At 49.2% G+C, this 19,051-nt stretch overlaps 7 protein-coding genes across 7 annotated transcripts; 3 read left to right on the top strand and 4 right to left on the bottom strand.

Annotated features, from left to right (window-relative positions):
• The first annotated feature begins 1,753 nt into the window (after positions 1-1,753).
• C8Q69DRAFT_311027 (hypothetical protein) lies at positions 1,754-2,708 on the top strand. Its single transcript, XM_028627255.1, has 2 exons — positions 1,754-2,081; positions 2,163-2,708. The coding sequence occupies exons 1-2, from the start codon at positions 2,042-2,044 to the stop codon at positions 2,582-2,584; spliced, it is 462 nt and encodes a 153-aa protein (XP_028483602.1). The 5' UTR covers positions 1,754-2,041; the 3' UTR covers positions 2,585-2,708.
• Positions 2,709-3,255: 547 nt separating this feature from the next.
• C8Q69DRAFT_472132 (putative thioesterase) lies at positions 3,256-4,561 on the top strand. Its single transcript, XM_028630959.1, has 2 exons — positions 3,256-3,803; positions 4,014-4,561. The coding sequence occupies exons 1-2, from the start codon at positions 3,721-3,723 to the stop codon at positions 4,447-4,449; spliced, it is 519 nt and encodes a 172-aa protein (XP_028483601.1). The 5' UTR covers positions 3,256-3,720; the 3' UTR covers positions 4,450-4,561.
• A 201-nt stretch (positions 4,562-4,762) lies between these two features.
• C8Q69DRAFT_310850 (hypothetical protein) lies at positions 4,763-5,851 on the bottom strand. The gene has a single exon (XM_028627254.1). The coding sequence runs from the start codon at positions 5,578-5,580 to the stop codon at positions 5,077-5,079; it is 504 nt and encodes a 167-aa protein (XP_028483600.1). The 5' UTR covers positions 5,581-5,851; the 3' UTR covers positions 4,763-5,076.
• A 1,695-nt stretch (positions 5,852-7,546) lies between these two features.
• On the bottom strand, positions 7,547-9,639 carry C8Q69DRAFT_404863 (putative dihydroxy acid dehydratase; the record flags this gene model as incomplete). The annotated part of the gene is made up of 3 exons (XM_028628049.1): positions 7,547-8,762; positions 8,831-8,985; positions 9,046-9,639. 3 exons carry the CDS (start codon positions 9,637-9,639, stop codon positions 7,547-7,549), a joined length of 1,965 nt encoding a protein of 654 aa, XP_028483599.1.
• Positions 9,640-10,647: 1,008 nt separating this feature from the next.
• C8Q69DRAFT_310846 (putative DnaJ domain protein) lies at positions 10,648-12,921 on the bottom strand. Its single transcript, XM_028627253.1, has 6 exons — positions 12,665-12,921; positions 12,571-12,597; positions 12,460-12,518; positions 11,965-12,400; positions 11,727-11,904; positions 10,648-11,672 (listed from the first exon to the last, which is right to left on the bottom strand). Coding segments are annotated over exons 1-6 (1,254 nt in total). The 5' UTR covers positions 12,666-12,921; the 3' UTR covers positions 10,648-11,119.
• Positions 12,922-12,999: 78 nt separating this feature from the next.
• C8Q69DRAFT_492492 (glutamyl-tRNA synthetase) lies at positions 13,000-15,352 on the top strand (the record flags this gene model as incomplete). The annotated part of the gene is made up of 7 exons (XM_028632171.1): positions 13,000-13,269; positions 13,323-13,395; positions 13,446-13,483; positions 13,539-13,952; positions 14,005-14,262; positions 14,317-14,483; positions 14,554-15,352. 7 exons carry the CDS (start codon positions 13,000-13,002, stop codon positions 15,194-15,196), a joined length of 1,863 nt encoding a protein of 620 aa, XP_028483597.1. The 3' UTR covers positions 15,197-15,352.
• Positions 15,353-16,103: 751 nt separating this feature from the next.
• On the bottom strand, positions 16,104-18,811 carry C8Q69DRAFT_310838 (putative microtubule associated protein). The gene is made up of 4 exons (XM_028627252.1): positions 18,609-18,811; positions 18,496-18,548; positions 18,221-18,435; positions 16,104-18,164 (listed from the first exon to the last, which is right to left on the bottom strand). Exons 1-4 carry the CDS (start codon positions 18,723-18,725, stop codon positions 16,213-16,215), a joined length of 2,337 nt encoding a protein of 778 aa, XP_028483596.1. The 5' UTR covers positions 18,726-18,811; the 3' UTR covers positions 16,104-16,212.
• Positions 18,812-19,051: the final 240 nt, after the last annotated feature.

Raw genomic sequence — 19,051 nt, 5'->3', positions numbered from 1 at the left:
AAGACGTTGAGGAGATGATCCGCCTGCCAGTGCCACGAATCAGGATCTCCGTGAAGGCGCTCTTCTTTCCCGATCCCGAGGATTATTAGACCGTTTAATGAAAGCAAGTGGCCGATCAAATTCGACATAGAGGACAAGCAGTTCGCGGACAATGAGGAGACCATAACGACACTTGGATACTGAGAAGAAACGGGAATAGAGTGAAGTTCGTGAATCATAACACGCCGTATGACCCTCCAGAACCGGTGCTCCTCGAAATCTATACAATCATCACAAGGATTCTTCATGCAACTGGAAAGGCCGAACAGATCGATAAACTTCGATATAAGAAAGACCATACTGGTGCCCTTGCTACAGATGGAAGCACAAATATTGTTTGCACTCCTGTCTGTATTATCTCTTAAGATTCCATCTTCTCTTTCCAGAGTACCGAACCCAGGATAGCCTGTGCACTTTGGCAAGACGGCTGCACCAAGAGTTCCTCCACAAATACCACGAGAAGCAGGCTGTAAGCTCCTTTGCGTCGCCTAGGTCTTTCAGATTATACCAGGCGTCAAACTCCGGACCCAATCCTTTCCACCGCACTAGATATTCAGTTATGGCGCGCCGACGGCGTAAAATCGAACCTTCATATGATTAATAAATATTTCTTGAGTAGTTAATATATAATTCTATATATTAATGTTGGGGGGTAGAAAATAAAACATATATAAAGCTATGTATGCGCACATAGATATACATATTCAACGCGGGTAGATTCGTTGAATCCTGGATGCCAGCTCATAGTGTTCAAGCATGTTCCACATAATCTGTAACCGGGTATTCGATATCAGGAACACTCTTCATTCTGATGTTTTTTAGAGACCAACTCATATTTCCCCGGTACTAGTTCAGGGAGTCAGAAATAGAGAAGTTCCGCACCGTGAGATCACTGGATCTGAATTGAGAACTCCGGGACGGTACAACACAATATAGAATCTTGCATGCTGACCGATAGAACAATGTCTATATCTCGCATAATTTAAAAGTACCATGGATCGAGCGAGGTCGTGTCCAAGGATATTGGAGATCCGATAGATCTCCTAGCTGGGGCTGAATCCGCTCTTCACCGGAGTTCATGGAACATTGGGGGTATTTCTCACATAGAATAATGGCGAACACGTGGATCCGACTAACGATATATCAGACACTAACGCTATTAGTGGCGGATATAAAAGCACAAAGGTCGGAGCCACGGAGATTCTTCGCTGTCTCTGGAAAAGCCGTGCCGGCACGCCCATAACACTGTTTTCTGTCTATTCTGTCTACCCGGATGACACGAACACGACCTACCTTTCGCCTTAGGCTCTAAGCCGGCCTGCTTCTTTTGAGCGCTACTTACGGAGTCACCCATAATATGGTTATGAACTTTCAGATCTCCGATAGATACCTATAGATGTCCCAAGTGGCCCCATAACAGCCGCCATGTGGTGAGTATCTCCAGGGTAGATCACGCAAAGATCTGCACTCGATTCCAATGTATGTAATACCGTACGTCCACACAGATCACGCCGCACATTCATTTCAGCTCAATTTTCTGACCGGACCAGAAAGATTCACAGATAATAATAGTGAGCCTTCGCTTGTGCTAGTGATATCACTAGTTCAGCCTCTCGAGATGGCGCACACAGCGGATGAAGGCATTGTAACCAATTGTTGACGAACTATGCGTCTCCATCTCAATGGCTGTGCTGGAGGCTTGTCCAGAACAAGCTTTGCACCAGCCGCGTATGTACCGGCCCCTCCTCGGCGGTAGATATGGTTGTGCCAATGAGGGCTACGCTTCGTCTTAGGCGTTCTGAGATCTCAGATTCGCGATACGAACACCCCACCATCAATAGGGGGGAAATGCGAGTACAAAGAGGCATAAATAACCCCCTTCCGAGGATGCCGTAGGTCTTTTGATTTGATCACTGCCCTCTTCATCCTTCTCACGCTCCTTACGGATCTGCCACTTCTATCTGAACCAATCAAAAACCAGAACATCTTCCTCGTCGACACCATGAGCGGAAACTTCAGCGGTCTGCTGAACCAGGCAGAGAGTGTGTTCCCCTTTTCACAGAATGCTCTCTCAGGGCTCATTGTCCTTGTTTGAGGTTCATGCTAATCGAGCTTGTTTCCAGGCTTCCTGAACAACCAGGGAGGTTCCAACAGCGACTCCAACCGGGGTAACAACTTCAACCAGGGCAACGACTCCTACCAGGGAAACAACTCCAACCAGAGCAACGACTCTTACCAGAGCAACGACTCTTACCAGGACAACAACTCCAACCAGGGCAACGACTCCTACCAGGGAAACAACTCCAACCAGAGAAACGACTCCTACCAGGACAACAACTCCAACCAGAGCCAGAACAACAGTAACAACAACAGCAACAGCAACAGCCAGGGTGGCTTCAGCGGCCTCGGTGGCTCCGCGGTTGAGAACCAAATTGACCAGTTCGTCGACAAGGCCATCGACGGACAGATCCCTCAGGGTCTTGACTCTAGCGTCAACTCGTTTGTCAACCAGCAGATCCACAGCCAGGTCAGCAAGTTCTTCTGAACATGAGATGAGAGCATAACATGGGTGTGGTTATTTTTGGAAGAGGACACCAAGATGCCCTTCATTATCTGATGTGGATTTATTAGTCCCACTGCCCCGTCGTCTCTCTTACAATGTTATGAGGATACGATCAGCCTAACGAATTGGCTGTTATAACGGAACTATTAAATATATATATATATATAATCTTCACGAGTTCGAAAGCATTGTTTATTACTATAGCCTCCACGTATGAAGGGGTATGTCGACTAGATAACATCTATTTCCCCTGATCTGTTGCTGGAGTCCACTCCAGACTGAAGCTTGTCAGCCTGTACCCAACTCGATCCATTGGCGACGCTAATCTAAGTTTTATCTCGATTACAATCTGTACTGTTCTACATAAGTATCACGATGATTTGCAATAACCCCTGTCAAGTAATAAGTGTACTTTATCTACACCCGATTTAGCTCTTTCATCGCCAAGTTCAACTTCAATACCCACCAAATTTATACCCACTACACCAGAATAGCAATATTTATATCGTATTAACATTACTTAATCCTATATAGTCTATGATCATGAGCCCTTCATCTAATTTCAATCTCCAAACTTCTCCAAGTCTTGTCAGAAATCACCGACAAATCGGGTAAATAAAGGCAGATTCAGATTAGATAACCCCGCAACGAACCTCGGCTCAACGCGACAATTATTAAGTAATCATCAGCACTTCCGCCGCAACATCAAATAGTTAGGAGTAGAGCATCTAACTAGGACTTCAACTTCGTCCAGTTTACCTGCTTACACCAAAAATGTCGGCAACCTACTCCGATACCGAAGTCGACACTACCGTTATATTGATCACTGCAGCTATTGGAGCTGCTACCGGAGTAGTTACTAGTGTTGTTGCTGCTGTAGCTGCCCAGGAAGAACGCAAAGCGCGACGTCGTACTCGTCGATCCCGAAGTGATCGCGACAACCGATCGCGACGTCGTACGAAGCGGCAATATCGACGAAGTGTTCGCGAGGAACGATCCAATTGAAGTATAGGATCTGAGCGGGCTCTTAACTTTCTTGTGATTTTTTTTTTATTTCGGACTTTTAAGAAAATACTGGATACTGCACCTATAACAACATACCTATCTATCAAATAATTATGGCCCCGTCGGAGATCATTCAGGCGAAAAAGCGCCGGACGCGCAAAGACTATGCGTATCATCTGGAGTATCGGACGAGATGGTAAGTTCGTATAAATTTCCCTTGGTTAGCTCTCGCACATGACTTGCCACTCTTCTACCATTCATAACCAAAAGAAGTTCAAACAGAATGAAGACTCAAAAAATATTAAAAAAGAAGGAATCCAAACAATGGCATGGCATATAAACTAACTAACTATCATGAAGCAATTAATTAAATTTACTTCCTGCTGACAATATATGATTATTTAAGGTCCGATAACGATATGTACGCCCATCTGAATAATAGCATCTACGCCTTCCTCATCGACTCCATAGTCAACACGTACTTGATTACACATTGCGGTCTGAATCCTTTCAAAAACAAGAACATTCCCTCCTCTACTGGATCTCCATCAACATCGAACCACATCGGTCTCGTGGTATCCTCTTACTGCGACTATTTCGCTTCTGTCTCGTTTCCGGATGTGCTCGATCTGTGTCTGCGTGTAGTCAAGCTTGGTTCAACTAGCGTTACGTATGAGGTGGGTGTGTTTAAGCAGGGAGAGGAGGGCGTTAAGGCCGTGGGTGGGTTCACGCATGTGTTTGTGGACGAGGGAATGAAGCCGGCGAAAGGCGGCATGGATGAGAGGATTCGGAAGGGGTTGGAGAAGTTGGTGGTTGGAGATGGCAGGGGGTCCAAGCTGTGAGGATTTCGGGGGTGGTAGGGAGTCGGCATGACGTGCGCTGCATACTAATAAGGTAGTGTGATACTTGCATATTACATAGTGCAGTTAAGAGATTGGATAAAAGAAATGCAGATCCATGCTTGATGTATTCTCTAATATAGCATAAGTAAAATCGCAGACACAAAATTCTATCCAGTTAACTAGCACATGTCCCTCGCCATCACTCCTCGCTGGCTTTTCTATTGCAGATGTAAAGCAAAACCCAGTATCCAATCATTTTATGGTGAGATGTCCAGATCATTATAAGAAATATCGCTAGAACACCGAACCCAGATCACACCGAAATCCTCACCCGAAAAAAGTAAACTGATCAAGTTCACAAGTCAATAACACAGTGCCACAGTTGGTAGGAAGATATCGTGCTCGAACAAAATATCACAAATAGGCGCCCGCTCCTTCCGTGGACATATCCAGTTCATCGCAGCATTAATACATTTTTGTTTTATTGTTGACATTTTGCCTTTGGTCTGCAAAGGCATCGCGAAGAGTTGCATGATTTCTCCAATGGCACTTCGTAGTGGATGTAGGAACGGTCGGATAGCAAGATCTGAACACAATCCGGGTAGTCGAATATATAAGGGCAGCTCATCATTCCATCATCATAAGACTGTTCGTCCTGCTCACACTTCGCGAGGATGGAGCACTTTCAGAAGTCTTCATGCGTCGCATCTTCATTGACTCCTTGTCGAAACACCATTTTCGGTAGGGGCCAGGGATAAATCTGCCTTTGTGGTCCCATCCGGCAACCCAGGTATAACCGTCATCGAGGAGGAAGAAAAGGAACCGCTCTTGCTTTCCTCCCTCGGTGCGGGTGACTGTATGCCAGCGGCATCTTTCCTCCATTTCCGATTCCAGGAGGTAACGGTGGATTATGCGGCAGTAGACTGTAGGCTGCGGCGATTTCTCGTCACAGGTAGCATCGTCCCGACGGATGAGATGCCAGCCACGGCCGGGTATATATCTGTAGGTTCCGGGAACTGGAGAACTCCAGTGTTCGTCGACGCTGATAGCGCCGTTGATACGGTCGCCTCTCTGAAACCAATATTGCGGACAGAAAAGAGTCCGAAGGCAGAGGTAAAGGTTTGGTGCCATAGTGGAAAGTGCCGATGTCTGTAGGGAACTGTTCCGATGGATCAAGTGTCTTCGAGGGATATGTAAAGCTTGCAGAGCTCAATCGAGATACACACTCCGCTGGACTGGAATGCGCCTTGCTTGGATAAAATGGGCCCAGGAGACCGTGTGTTAAAGATCAGACTCCATAGTGACAAGAGAAGATTCAACCACAGTAGATGAGTGCTAGTTAACAGTGGCGGTGGTAAGAATGGGCAGGAAGATCCCGATTGTAGATGGTGTAGAGGATGCCAGACAGGATCGATCGCTTCAAGATGTAGCTTTATAGCTCCTGATATAAGAATCTGGGGTTTGAGACGCCACTAAGCTTGGTGGGCGGTCTGGCGGACAGTCCGGTCTCTCTGAGGGAATCGACTTCACCGCTGTCGATAGCACAAGGGACAGAGGTCGGGGTAATGTTCCCCGGAGACAAGGATCAAGAAAATGATCGGTCGATGGGAGAAGCAGGAAAGATAGAGAAGGTAGTGCAGAAATCGGACCAGGTTGAGCACCGCTGTTATTGATCACGACGAGAGCATGCTGCAGGCCGGGGATCTGACTGGACGATAACGGATGGCGCCATGGTGGATGAAGAGACAAGAAATAGAAAGAGATCGGTCAGACCAGAGAGCTGGTGGTTGTAGATAATTTCGGTCTAGCAGCGGGGAGCGTGCGCGTTCGTAGAAAACAAAACAGAAAATTTTATACGGCGGACTGTCTTCAGGGCTGACCCTGCTTCGGTTTCCACGCGGGACGAGCCACAGAGCCCACTGTTTTAGTCTGTTGTCCACGCCACGCTTGACGGATCGTCCATCATCATCATCATCATCATCACTGTTATTATTGTCATCTCCGACAATCCTTCTCTTGTTTCTTCTTTGGACTACCATTTTTTCATCAACATTCCTCTGACCACATCCTGCTGCGAACTAGTTACCAATATGGCACTCCCAGCCGCTCCAGCGAGCGCTGGTTCATGACCGCTGGCCTGGCGGTGATCAAGTCGACTGCCATGTTTTGGGCATCCACCGTGGAACCCACAAGACCCTTTTGTCTCTCTGATGTTTCGAATCGGAATGGAGACACGCCACTTCGGGGATCAGACAATTCAGCCCTTGTCGGCTTGTCCCTTCTTCGCCCGTTGTCCACGGCGACCCTAGTCTATCTATCGCGAACACAGCCGTGCTGATCCTTTTTGTGGATGCTGTGCGTCGTTATTTGGTCACCTCGCGGTAGAAATAATCATGACTCGAGCTATACCTAATCCCTGCGGGTGTTTAGGGCGTGGTCCTTGTCAGCTTACATGTGATATCTCGACTCGTTCGCGACAACAACCATGATAATATCATAATAATACTCCAGCGCCAGTCACCAGGGGTTCTCCTGCTGGCTTATCAATCTCCCGAGGCCAAACCCCCTATTGGATGGATTGTAACATGATGTGCATATATTGGTACTCCGTAAATATTTCACCACCAGGGTAAAGGACGGACAGTCAAATCAGACTTTGATCCATGGAAGCCAAGCACCTCACCGCTGTACTAGCAGTAGACTACTACTACTACTACGCGGGACAATCCCTTGAATGTGATTGCTAACTCTTTTTTCTTTTTCTTTTTCTGTGCACTGCAGATGCAAGATAATAATAAAGGACAGTTACACAGAAGACTATATGTGGATACCGATCGTCCTCCTGCAGCTGACAAGTCAGGAATTACCTTGCCGCAGAAGTTCTAGGCTCGTTTCAGTTTCAGAAGTTGCAAAATCTGTCGAAAATTGTCAGGACTCTGACAGAAACTCCCTATGTTGGTTACAGTCTGAGCTCCTTTGGAAGCCTTCTGGAAGTCATGCCGTGCTGGCCCGGCCACCAGCCAGACCGACTTTCGAAAAGATACCGAAGACTACCGACCCATCATGTGTTACCGTAGAGTATTCTCGGACTACTAGTCTAGTGGTTATCCCGAGGTTCTGGCCATCTCTGCGCCACACGTTGGTACTTGACTGCTTCCCTCAAGACCATTCCCTCGGACAGCTGGTCGGTTTCCTTCCTGAAGAGCTCCTGCCAAGGCGTCTGGCTCTCAGGTGTTGGATAACCCCCTTTCGCTCTCAAATCGTCTCTTCGTTTCTGGAGCTCGTCTTGGCTGATGAGAATATCTACTCGACGTCTGCTGAGGTCGACTCTAACCCTGTCACCATCGCGCAGCACGGCGAGGTTACCACCAGCCGCGGCTTCAGGGCTAGCGTTCAAAATGGAGGGTGACCCTGAAGTTCCAGATTGCCGCCCATCTCCAATGCATGGCAGTGAATGCACTCCTTGCCGCAACAAGCGGCCAGGAGGATGCATGTTGACTACCTCAGCAGCGCCAGGATAGCCAAGTGGACCAGTTCCGCGCATGATGAGAATGGTGCAATCGTCAACGGGGGTTGCATTGTCCTCTATCCGCCGATGATAGTCCTCTGGGCCGTCAAAGACAACGACTGCACCTTCGAATGCATTTGGATCCTGCGGGTTCTCTAAGAATCTCTGTCGAAATTGAGGTGATATAACGCACGTCTTCATAATGGCGGAATCGAATAGGCTACCTTTCAGATGCACAAAACCAGCATGTTCCATCACAGGTTCAGTATACGGTCTGATGGTATCTCGATCCCAGGAATTCTGTCCTCGAACGTTTTCCCTCATGGACCGTCCATTGCAGGTAAGAACATCAGGGTTTAGCTTTCCAGCATCTAAAAGCTCAGCCATGACGGCCGGAACACCACCTGCTCGGAAATACTCCTCACCAAGCCGTTCTCCAGCTGGTAGCAGGTTGACAAGAAGAGGGATGTCGAACCCGATCTTGTCCCAGTCCTCCAGGGTGACTTCGACGCCGACGTGCTTAGCGATGGCGTTAATGTGGATTGGGGCATTCGTACTGCCACCAATGGCGGTATTTACAACAATTGCATTTTCAAATGCCTCCCGTGTCATGATATCGCTAGGTTTCCGGTCCTCACGGACCATCTCGACGATCTGTAGGCCAGTCTCATAAGCACAATGACCTCGCTCTCGGTACGGAGCGGGAATGGCAGCAGAGCCTGGAAGCGCCATTCCGAGTGCCTCTGCAAGAGAGTTCATAGTCATCGCTGTGCCCATTGTATTACAATGACCAACGGACGGAGCGCTGGATGGATTGTCAGAAACCACAATCGTCCTAGACGATAAGGACAGCTGATCGGGTCTCTTTCTTACCCTCTCGATACCAGATCCATGAACTCCTCCTTGTCGATTTCGCCCGCAGCGTAGAGTTCTCGAGCTTTCCAAACTATCGACCCAGAGCCTACCAATTCGTTTTTATGATATCCATTCAGCATTGGACCGACATTAAGACATATTGCTGGTATATTCTGTGAGAGAATTAGTTATCTATGCTGGGGGAGTATATGTATGAATGGAATACCACCCACCACCGTAGCCGCAGCCATCAAACATGCTGGTGTGGTCTTATCGCACCCTGTAAGGAGCACAACACCATCCAGGGGATATCCATAGAGGACCTCGACAAGACTCAAGTATGCTAGATTCCTATCAAGACATGCGGTCGGTCTCTTGCCGCTCTCCTGTATCGGATGTGTTGGGAATTCGAAGGCGATTCCGCCCGCTGACCGGATTCCCTCCCGCACACGCTTTGCCAACTCCAGATGATGGCGATTGCATGGAGACAGGTCAGAACCAGTCTGGGCGATCCCAATGACCGGCTTTCCGGACATCAGCTCCTCGCGTGTCAAGCCATAATTGAGATATCGTTCGACATACAAAGCCGTCATGCCAGGATTACTCTCGTTATTGAACCATCTAGATGATCGCAGGGGGCTCGACTGGCTAGCGGAGCGTTTCGAAGCAGCAGCACCAGTCAATGATGCTAATTTGCTCTCCAGCTGCTTGGTCTTTTCTCGTAGAGCCTGGAGCTCTGCTTGGCAGTCTTCAATATCGGCCGGGACCTGTTTCCCGTTGCCATCGCAGGAGCAGCCTGCACAGGACTGTCTAGACCCGCACGACATTTCGATAGAAGATAGCGGATGATGATCTGTTCTGGAAGATATCAAAACCAAAACATTCTAAGGCGGGATATTCACATTGTAATAAATAGCACATGACTCACCAGCGATTATTGCGTGCCACTGCCATATTCGACCGATACTTATGCTCTTGAAGGGGTTACAATCGGGCCGCAGCCCGACTTCCTCGTTCCACGAATCTCGGCTGCTTGGCAGGAAAGCAACAATCAATAAACGGCCTCAGATCTTTGCTGACTCAAGAGGCGAGGGGGTTGCTTCTAGTTGATTTTCTCTGGCTGCCGATTTGCACGGAGATCCTCCGTGTTAGGGACGATGATCTCCGGCTTGAATTCGGCCCCTGCCGAGCTCCGACGGGCATTTCAGACGATGAGAAACACCGAAGGTTATCACGGAACTGCTTCATCGTGATATTCCTCAAAGAAATAACAAGGATGCCTTCTATGGCAAAACCTATACTAGTCATCGTTTCTCCTGAGTCCTAATAGAGCGACGGTGCGGCCCGCAACTACAAACATATGGAGATCTCATTCGTTTAATGCGGGGTATATCATTATTATCTAACTACATACTGCATAGTTATCACATCTCTCCCAACAGGACGGTTCTGCAAACCTCTACTTCGCTTCACAAGTCGTACTTAAGTGCAAGATTGATCGTTTCAAGGGACGCCCTGGGGAAATCTTGCGAAATGCTATGATTTGCGGGGACACAACTGGTGATATGCAGCTAGAAAGGCAGAACTTTTCAGTCTCACTCTTATGCAATAATTGGGGATTGACCCCCACTGATCACCATCAGACTGGATCGAATCATATCTCTGGTCTTTCTGCTGAATTAAAGTATTAGATGGCCATGGTTCCTTCCCTCAACCTTCCTCAATAGATAATCTTGCTCGTCGTCTGCCCTAGAGCAATACAATAGCGGCTTTCAGCACTTCAGGGGGGAAAAAAGAAACAATGAAACCAGTATACGCCACATACTCAACAGTTTTTATAGATCTATTAGGCTAGTACTTTTCCAAAACATACACGGATTGTCCGGAAACTTAGAAAGCTTGTAAAGCTTTACTCATTCATAGCATACACTTTGTTCAGTAGACGAGCTCTCCATCATCTGATACAAGGGGAAGAACATACGCTCGAGATCAAATGTGTTTTAGAAGTATGAAAAATATAAGCAATGCATTTCTACTTCAATCCTATCCTGAAACGTCATGAAGGCCCATCTCTTTTTCCTTCTCGGCTATCAACCAAAGAGTGTATCTATTCTGCGACGAGAGTATCATCATCTTCTTCTTCCCCAAAATCCCTCAAAGCAATACGGGAACAAACTAGATTTCATTTCAGCATAGCAATCAAAGAGAGAAGAACAGAGAAAGAGCCCCGGAACGCCTATCCAATGCTAGCACAAAGTGGCCAAGAGGGTGTATCATCTACGCGAATAGAACTTCAAAACGGCAAGTCTATTGCGCAGCGCACTGCGCTGGCTCATCATCGTCTTCATCCTCCCAGCCAGAGCCGCCGCGGGGGTCGTTGGCTCCGAAATCTTCCAGGTCGCCCTGAGGGTCGTATTCGACTTCGTCAACGACGTCTGTCTGGATGGGCGGTTCCGGCTTGGGCAGGATCTCTCTGAGCTTCTCCAGCTCAGCGGGGCTGGGTGTCCACTTCTCGTCGGGGAACTTGACGTTGACTACCAGGTACAAGTCGCCGCGAGCGTCGCTGCGTTTGTGTGGCATGCCTTCACCAGGAATCTTCAGGACTTGGTCGGGGTGAAGAACCTGACCTGGCTTCTTGGGATGAGTGATCTCGATGCCGCGCCCATCAAGGTGTTTCACTACAACGCGGGAGAAGCCGGCCAGGGCCTCTGCGAGCGTGATGTCGAGAGTCGCCGTCAGGTCCGCACCAGCTCGTCTGAACGTGGGGTGTTCTATCTCAGCGATATGGAAGACGATATCGCCAGGTTCCTGACCAGGGACCTGATCCGCTTCGCCTTCCAGGACGATCTTATCTCCTTCCCTGCAAGCAGTTAGTTATCTGAATGATGTGGGCGTTGTTTCCTTCAAAACTCACTTTGCACCCCGGGGAATATAAATCTCCAGCATTTTCTTCTCCTCAGTCACCTTCTCCCCCTTGCACTTCTTGCACTTGTCCTTCGGGCTGAAAAAGCTTCCATCGCCCTTGCACACAGAACATGCCACGGTCTGTTGAGTCAAGTAAGGACCCATGCGGGTGAGTACTTCCTTGAAACCTGCCGGGGATAGTATTTAGTATATGAAGCTCGTACGCTCAAATGGAAATACCATCTTACCTTGTCCGTCACAGGTTGAGCACTTCTTGGCCTGCGCCTTCTCTTTGCCTCCCTTGCCCTTGCAGAGGCTGCAAATGACGTTCTTCGTGCTGGCGAACTTGACGGTCCTGCCCTTGTACAGATCTTCCAAGCTGACCTCGTATTTCTGCTCTTCATTCGGACTCCTTCTAGGCTTTTTGGGACGGGCACCTCCGGGCATGCCGCCCATACCGCCCATGCCACCAAACATCTGTGCGAGGATATCGTCCAAGTCGGGTCCTGCACCCATTCCGGGGTCTCCTGATCCGTTGAAAGCGCCCATTCCATGAGTGTCATAGAGGTGTCGCTTCTCCTCATCATAGAGAATATCGTAGGCTTGTTGCACCATTTTGAATTTGACTTCTGCAGCCTCACGCTCCTCTTCTGGCACCTTGTCGGGATGACTTCCTAGAGCGGCCTTACGCATAACGTGTAAGTTACCCCGTTTTATTTTCCCATAGATGATATATCCCGTACCTTGCGATAGGCCTTGCGAATTTCCTCCTTGGACGCATTTCGCTCTATCTCCAAGACCTCTGCCAACTGTCAATAACCTGCACAAAACAAACAGCCGGTCCGATGGCGTACCATAGAGGTCGATTTCAACTTCCGCCACTATTGCAAAAAGAAGTCAGAAAACGCGTCGCGCATCAGGCGATATCATAAGTTATGGCTGACATACTTGGGTATTTCCAAGGCGTTGAATCGCCCTTTTCGGATCGCAGGGAGTAGCAACTAAAGATCTGTGATCAGACTAGAGAAAAACTCGTTTATCCCCGCAGAAAGGCCTAAAAAAGCACGGGGAAAACACAGGCGTGGAATGACTCCAAACAGTTGGAACTTTTTTGGATGCTGCGGCCCGCGAAATTTCAGATGACTTGCGGCGGAGTTTCCTTTGCGGGTCTTCCGACCTCCGCAAAAAGATTATTGTTTCCGGACTAGAGTAGAGCAGCAGCAGCAACAATCAAACAGCAGAACTGCCTTCTCGCCCTTTTACACGATCAGAGCGAGTTAGCAATGCGACGCGCTCCCCAAGGGCTATTCGCCCGTCGAACGTGGATTTGTGTCCAGTGCAGAGCCCACTCCGTCGCCGCCGCGCGCTCTGCGAATCCCAGCGCTGGCAAGAAGAGTAATGGAAAGCTCCCCGATACGCCTGCTCGGACGCGTTTTGCACCATCTCCTACCGGTTACCTCCATCTTGGATCATTGAGGACGGCGCTGTTCAACTATTTGCTGGCCAGGAGAACGGGCGGTCAATTCCTTCTCCGCATCGAAGATACCGATCAGGTTGGTTATGCTAGGCATGGGAGTGACTAGGAATATGCGACTAATTAGCGAAGAAAAGGACAATCCCGGGCGCGGAGGAGAGATTATGCGAAGATTTACATTGGGCTGGGTTGCAATGGGATGAGGGTCAGTGAAGACAAGCTTGCAATCGACAATCATGATCTAACGGCTGGTAGGACCTACCGTTGGAGGTCCGCATGGCCCGTATAGACAGGTAAGCCGCATCGTACTGTTTTCCTAGTATTTGCTGGGACTAATATTGTTTCCAGTCAGAGCGGACATCCCTCTATCGAACCCACGCCCACGAGTTAATATCGAACGGCCATGCATACCGCTGCTTCTGCAGTCCCGAGCGACTGGATACCCTTGCGAGACATAGGAGCCAGGCAGGACTTCCTCCTGGATATGATCGGACGTGTGCCAATCTGTCAGCAGAGGAATCGGAGGAAAGGGCCGCAAAGGGTGAAGCACATGTCGTACGGTTGAAGGCAGACGGATACCCCATGTTTGAGGACCTTGTGTATGGAAAGACTGGTCAGAACCGCCAGAAGCACAAAGTAGACTTCATCGACCGTATATACGACGATCCGATCTTACTGAAGTCCGACGGTCATCCTACTTACCATCTGGCCAACGTGGTAGATGATCACACCATGAAGATTACGCACGTTATTCGTGGTACTGTAAGTATCATCCCTCAGACAGGCTCGTTGAGTTTCTGACTTTTCGTATCAGGAATGGATGCCCTCAACTCCAATGCATATGGCTCTGTACGACGCTTTCAAATGGACGCCGCCCAAGTTCGGCCATGTTCCACTGTTGGTGGACAAGAACGGGCAGAAGCTGAGCAAGCGCAATGCCGACATTGATATCTCATTCTTCAGAGATAAGCAGGGAGTCTTGCCTGCGACTCTTGTGAACTTTGCTGCTCTGCTGGGATGGTCGCATACTCAGAAATCAGACGTATTCTCCCTTGATGAGCTGGAACAGATTGTATGTTTTATGTCCCAGTTGTGCGATCCCCGACCTGCTACTGACAAGATCTAGTTCAACCTGAAAATCACGAAAGGGAACGCAGTCGTCGCCTTCGAGAAGCTCTGGTTCCTGCAGAAGGCGCATGCGCAACGGTACGCCACGACTGGTGGTCCTGTATTCGAGGGAATGGTTTCCAAGGTGTCAGAAGCTGCGAACAATACATGCCCGATAACGGAACTGTGAGTATAGCTTTCTGATCAATTTCCCACCCCCAGCATCTGTAACTACAACTGACATCGACATCACCAGTGGTCCAATCCTACAAGGCCGTACGCTTCCTGAGTACGTGACACCATTGCTTCGCGCAGACGCGAAATCCTACACCAACGCCCAGGAGTTCGTCGAGCGCAATCGCTCATTCTTCACACCTACTCTCGACCGGGCACCATACACACCAACGTCTAGCAAGAACCCCTCGACAACGCCTGGTTCTGAAACGCCCACCGTTCCCATTTCCGCCCTCCACACCGCAGCAGCAGCATTCAGCCTCGTTCCCGAATCCCACTGGAACGCAGAAACCCACCGCTTCAACATCTCCTCCTACGACGGCGCCTCCGCCCTCTCAGACACAACATCATCTTCTTCAGTCTCCGCACCCGATGCAGCAACACCAGAAGAGGCAGAAAAGGCCCGCATCGCCGCAGACAAGACCTTCAAGAAAGAACTATATCATTACCTCCGCTGGGCTTTATCCGCCGGTGCCCCTGGACCCGGTATCCCTGAGACGATGGAGATTCTCGGACGGGCAGAGAGCGTGAAAAGACTCGATGAAGCAAGACTTTTGACCACAGACGAAAGTTCCAAACGAGGTCTTTTCAGGGGAAATCGGAGACCGAAGGGTGTGGATCTCGATGGTGATACCTCGTGGATGGGCTCGCTTGCGCCGCAGTAGCGAGATCAGGATTTGAAGGGAAAAAAGAAGGAAGAAGAAAAAGAGACAGAAAGTGAAATGATATGATAGGGCTACAGATCTTCTCTCTGTATTATTATTATAGATGAATCAACTGGAAAAATCTTGTACTATATACTATACTTCCTTTTTTTCAATGACATATGTTTAACTTCATAATTCTCTTACTATTTCTCCAGAAATAATGATGGCTACTTCTACAAACAGCAGAATAAGACTACGAGAAGTGTCCAGGATGTCTTATAGATAAAATCAAACATTTTGAATAGCAAAAACTATAGCTTCGTTAAATCGCGTACACGAACAAAATATAGCATGCTGGCTTGCTTGAACTGCAAAAAAAGACGCTAAGCAAACGCAACCAGAAACATATCATAGTCCTTTCCAGGACGAAAACGAGAACGAGTTTTGGCAAGGCAGTATTATACAAGCAGAGAGGACAATTAGGGTATGTTATTGGCCCTTAGCTTGTGCATACGCCAAGCAGAACTGACGACGAGGTGCAATCACACCTAGCTGAAGAACAACAGAAATCAAGGCACCGAGAGGTGAAACGCAAACAGAAAAGAAACGAGAAGACCCATATGCATGATACCAACCACCACGCAAACCCACCGCCGTATTCCTGTTCCAAATAAAAACCGACCGCGAAATAGGGAGTATGCACAAGACGAGATTAGCTGGGGAAAAGAAAGCCATCCAAGGGTTAAAATTCACAGACGAAAGTCGAAACATTTCAATCACAGTATAACAATCCGAAGTATCGTTGACAGAGAATAGAAAGCGCCACAGACACAAACGCGCGCGGTGCCTGCTGGTATTAACGGACTGGGAACCAACGCCAGAAAGGAAGAGTGCCAAGATCGACTGAGAAACGTAGAGCAAGTCAATCGTGGAATCGTGAGCTCGTGGCCATCCAGGAAGCTCCATAACTCCTTCCTTCCCAAGGAATCCGAAGCGCCAAAAGAAAAGTATTAGCAAGAAAAAGAAGTATTTTTTTAATAAGTCTCCATATCATCCGTCCACCCGGCGTCGCTGCCCTCGATTCTAACGAGGTGTCCGTCTTCTTCAACTAGTCTTTCCTCTTGCCCCACGCCTCTGATGCCTTTAGCCTTTTTGCCTATCATAGATAGATTCTGGCAGTCATCGGGGGCAAATCGCTTGCTGTTGGCAGCCCTCAACTTGGCGTAATAGACATCACTTGCATCAGCTTCGGGCTCCGACGTGTCATCGTCGTACGTCTCCCAATTCTCCGAACCCGATGTCACAGTCGGGGTCGAGGATGAATTCGAGGTCTGCCTGTTAGGTGGAGCAGGTGCCTGGTACTGCAAATAGGGATTTTCCGCGGGATAGCCCGCATCCCTGCTGGAGACAGATTGAATGGATTGCACTGAACGGTTCATTCCGCTGCTCTTGTGTGACATAAAAGAGGTGTTGAAATAAGATCGCTGATAGCGGTCATCATACACGTCCTCAGGACTGACAGGTCGCACAAAGGCGCCGGACATGGCGCTTGCAGAACGGGGTGGTGGCTCCATAGGATAGCTCTGTTCCCTAGGCTCGGCAGCTAGATCTCGCATCTTTGGCGGCGGAGCACGAGGGGGAGGCATCTTGCTGCGGTTGAGGCTAGCAGAGAATGAGCTGGCTGGTGGACGGCGGTCCCCGGAGTTGTTGCCATGCGGCATGTTACCAAGTGGCACACGGGCAGGGATCTTCGATGGCGACTTTGCAGAAGCTGACGACATTGTCAACCCGGCAGGTGGGTTCCGTCTCATAGAACCAGCCCCAGTTGGAGTCTTGGTAGCTGAGCGTGGAGGAGGCCCTCTCATAGAGCCACCACCTCCTCTAACAGATGGAGGTTGCCTTGTGCTACTCGCCGTGCTCATGGTGCTTGATTTGAAGTTGGGAGCTGAAGAGGGAGTCTTGGATCGTGGCGGAGGTTTGGCAGCAGGCACGCTGAGTTCATCCAGGTATCGCTCGCCATGAACAAGGAAAGGTCGTCCATACTCGTCTTCCCATTTCTCCAGAGCTTTCCTCAGTTCTGCTTCGACCTTGGGTAGCTCTTTGGCGATCCTCTTTCTCATCTTCTCTTCCCTGAGAAGTTTTCCAGGGTCACGCCTCTCTCCCTTGTTACCGCGGGCCATGAGACGAGACGCATCCTGGCTAGAGGCTTCCAGTTCCTCCCGATCCGCTATCAGATCACGGTGTTTCTGTATGAGTTGGAGAGTCGGGGCACGCTGCTCCATCAGTGCTTCCAATCGGGTAATTTCTGCTTCGTGCGCTTCCAGCAGAGCGTCACTGTAGACGTCAGAGAACGCGGGTATGAAATCCAGCATCTCTTCTTCCGAGTAATACAGGGCGTCCCAGAGCTCCTGCAGTCTGCAGCGCGCATCCTCGACAAAGAGATGCAAGTTTTGCCTCTTGAGTTCGTTCAGACGAGCCAGCTCTTCCTCAAACTCATTGATGGTCCGTAGACCGCATCCACGATTGGCCGCAAGAAAGCCCTTGCGGTCACGCTCTTCCACTCCCAGGCGGTCCCAAAGCCCTTCCACGGCAGTTCTCAGGTCTTTGAGCTTCCGTTCACGACCCTTCCTCTCTTCCAACAACTTCTCACGTCGTGCTCTCAGACTAGCGAGGTCTGACTCATGCAGCCCCAATTGTTCGGGAGCATCGCGATAGTATTTTACAATGGTAGAATCAGTCTGCGCCTGCGGAGTTCCGAGTTCTGCCCACAGTTTTATAATTTCCTCGCACATGGCAGTGACGAGGTTGACGCGACGGGTATATTCCTCGTAAACTCTCGAGAACTCAGCGTCCAAAGTGGTAACATATGATGGCGAGAGATCGAAACTAGGAGGAACAGAGGACCCGGGTGCCGTTGGGGGTAGTGGGATCGACACAAAGGACGACTCAAGGTGAGAAGAGTAGGATTCGAGGGCTTCGACAAGCTCTGGACATAGTTAGATACACTGTCTCTTGCTCTATCAATTTCAGACGAACACTCACTTTTGACTTGTTCAAAGCGCTCCCGGTGAAGCTTACTGACTGCGTTATACTTCTCTTTGAGAGTGGCCAGACACTTGTTCAGCGGATAAGAGATGCGCAGGTCGCAATCGTCCAGGCTGTAGCGTCCACTTGCTCTCTCATCCTCCAGAGATGATTCCATTTGTTTTATTGCTTTAATCAGGCGTTGCGCTTCCTCCACCATTTCAGTTTTCTCACTGTAGGCCAGTGTCAACAGACTGTAACATGCAGGGCTCATGTTACGGGGACAAACTCACTTGTTGACGATTCGGAGGTGATTGTGCAGTGTATCAGACAGAGCTGCAAACAGCTATATCACGGAATATAAGCATTCTGCTTTTGTATATCGAATGCGACAGGTGCAACAAACCTCCGTCTCTCGTGACTCCCTTTCATGGTGTGCTATTCCAATCTCATCAAAGATTCCGTGCAGCTGGTCGACGATGCTGTTGACCTGGGTGGTCAAGTAACTGGTATCAACAGCCATTGCGCCTGCGGGTATCAACTCGGGAAACAAAGGCTCTTCGGACCAAGCGAGGGATAGGAATGTCCTCGCGACAAGGGCGTCCAGCAGTTCGAGACTGCGACGGGGAGGGTATCACAGAATTGAAGGCAAAACGAATGAGACAATAGACAGGAAAGAAATGGCCGCCCTTCAGCTCACAGAAATCCCATCCGGCAAAGATAATCAACCTGCAGAGGGGAAAATGGAGGACGAAGGGGAGAGAAGTAAGGCTGAGGCCCCGATGGAGATGTACACAGACCAAGCGGAAGACCTAGAGCGGACGCTTCTTGTTGACGCCGGTCCGTCGC

The sequence above is a fragment of the Paecilomyces variotii genome (genome assembly GCF_004022145.1).
Source record: "Paecilomyces variotii strain CBS 101075 chromosome Unknown C8Q69scaffold_8, whole genome shotgun sequence".
Lineage (NCBI taxonomy): Eukaryota > Fungi > Ascomycota > Eurotiomycetes > Eurotiales > Thermoascaceae > Paecilomyces > Paecilomyces variotii.
This window is presented reverse-complemented; position numbering and strand designations above follow the sequence as displayed.

Excerpts from the sequence above, each read along its gene's own strand:
- C8Q69DRAFT_311027 (XM_028627255.1), top strand. The coding sequence starts at position 2,042 with ATGAGCGGAAACTTCAGCGGTCTGCTGAACCAGGCAGAGA. Across the intron at positions 2,082-2,162 it reads TCTGCTGAACCAGGCAGAGA|GCTTCCTGAACAACCAGGGA; the intron begins GTGTGTTCCCCT and ends GCTTGTTTCCAG.
- C8Q69DRAFT_472132 (XM_028630959.1), top strand. The coding sequence starts at position 3,721 with ATGGCCCCGTCGGAGATCATTCAGGCGAAAAAGCGCCGGACGCGCAAA. Across the intron at positions 3,804-4,013 it reads CTGGAGTATCGGACGAGATG|GTCCGATAACGATATGTACG; the intron begins GTAAGTTCGTAT and ends TGATTATTTAAG.
- C8Q69DRAFT_310850 (XM_028627254.1), bottom strand. The coding sequence starts at position 5,580 with ATGGCACCAAACCTTTACCTCTGCCTTCGGACTCTTTTCTGTCCGCAA.
- C8Q69DRAFT_310846 (XM_028627253.1), bottom strand. Across the intron at positions 12,519-12,570 it reads AGTTGAAATCGACCTCTATG|AGGTCTTGGAGATAGAGCGA; the intron begins GTACGCCATCGG and ends GACAGTTGGCAG. Across the intron at positions 11,673-11,726 it reads TATATTCCCCGGGGTGCAAA|GGAAGGAGATAAGATCGTCC; the intron begins GTGAGTTTTGAA and ends AACTGCTTGCAG.
- C8Q69DRAFT_310838 (XM_028627252.1), bottom strand. The coding sequence starts at position 18,725 with ATGGCTGTTGATACCAGTTACTTGACCACCCAGGTCAACAGCATCGTC. Across the intron at positions 18,436-18,495 it reads CACCTCCGAATCGTCAACAA|TGAGAAAACTGAAATGGTGG; the intron begins GTGAGTTTGTCC and ends ACTGGCCTACAG. Across the intron at positions 18,165-18,220 it reads GCGCTTTGAACAAGTCAAAA|AGCTTGTCGAAGCCCTCGAA; the intron begins GTGAGTGTTCGT and ends AACTATGTCCAG.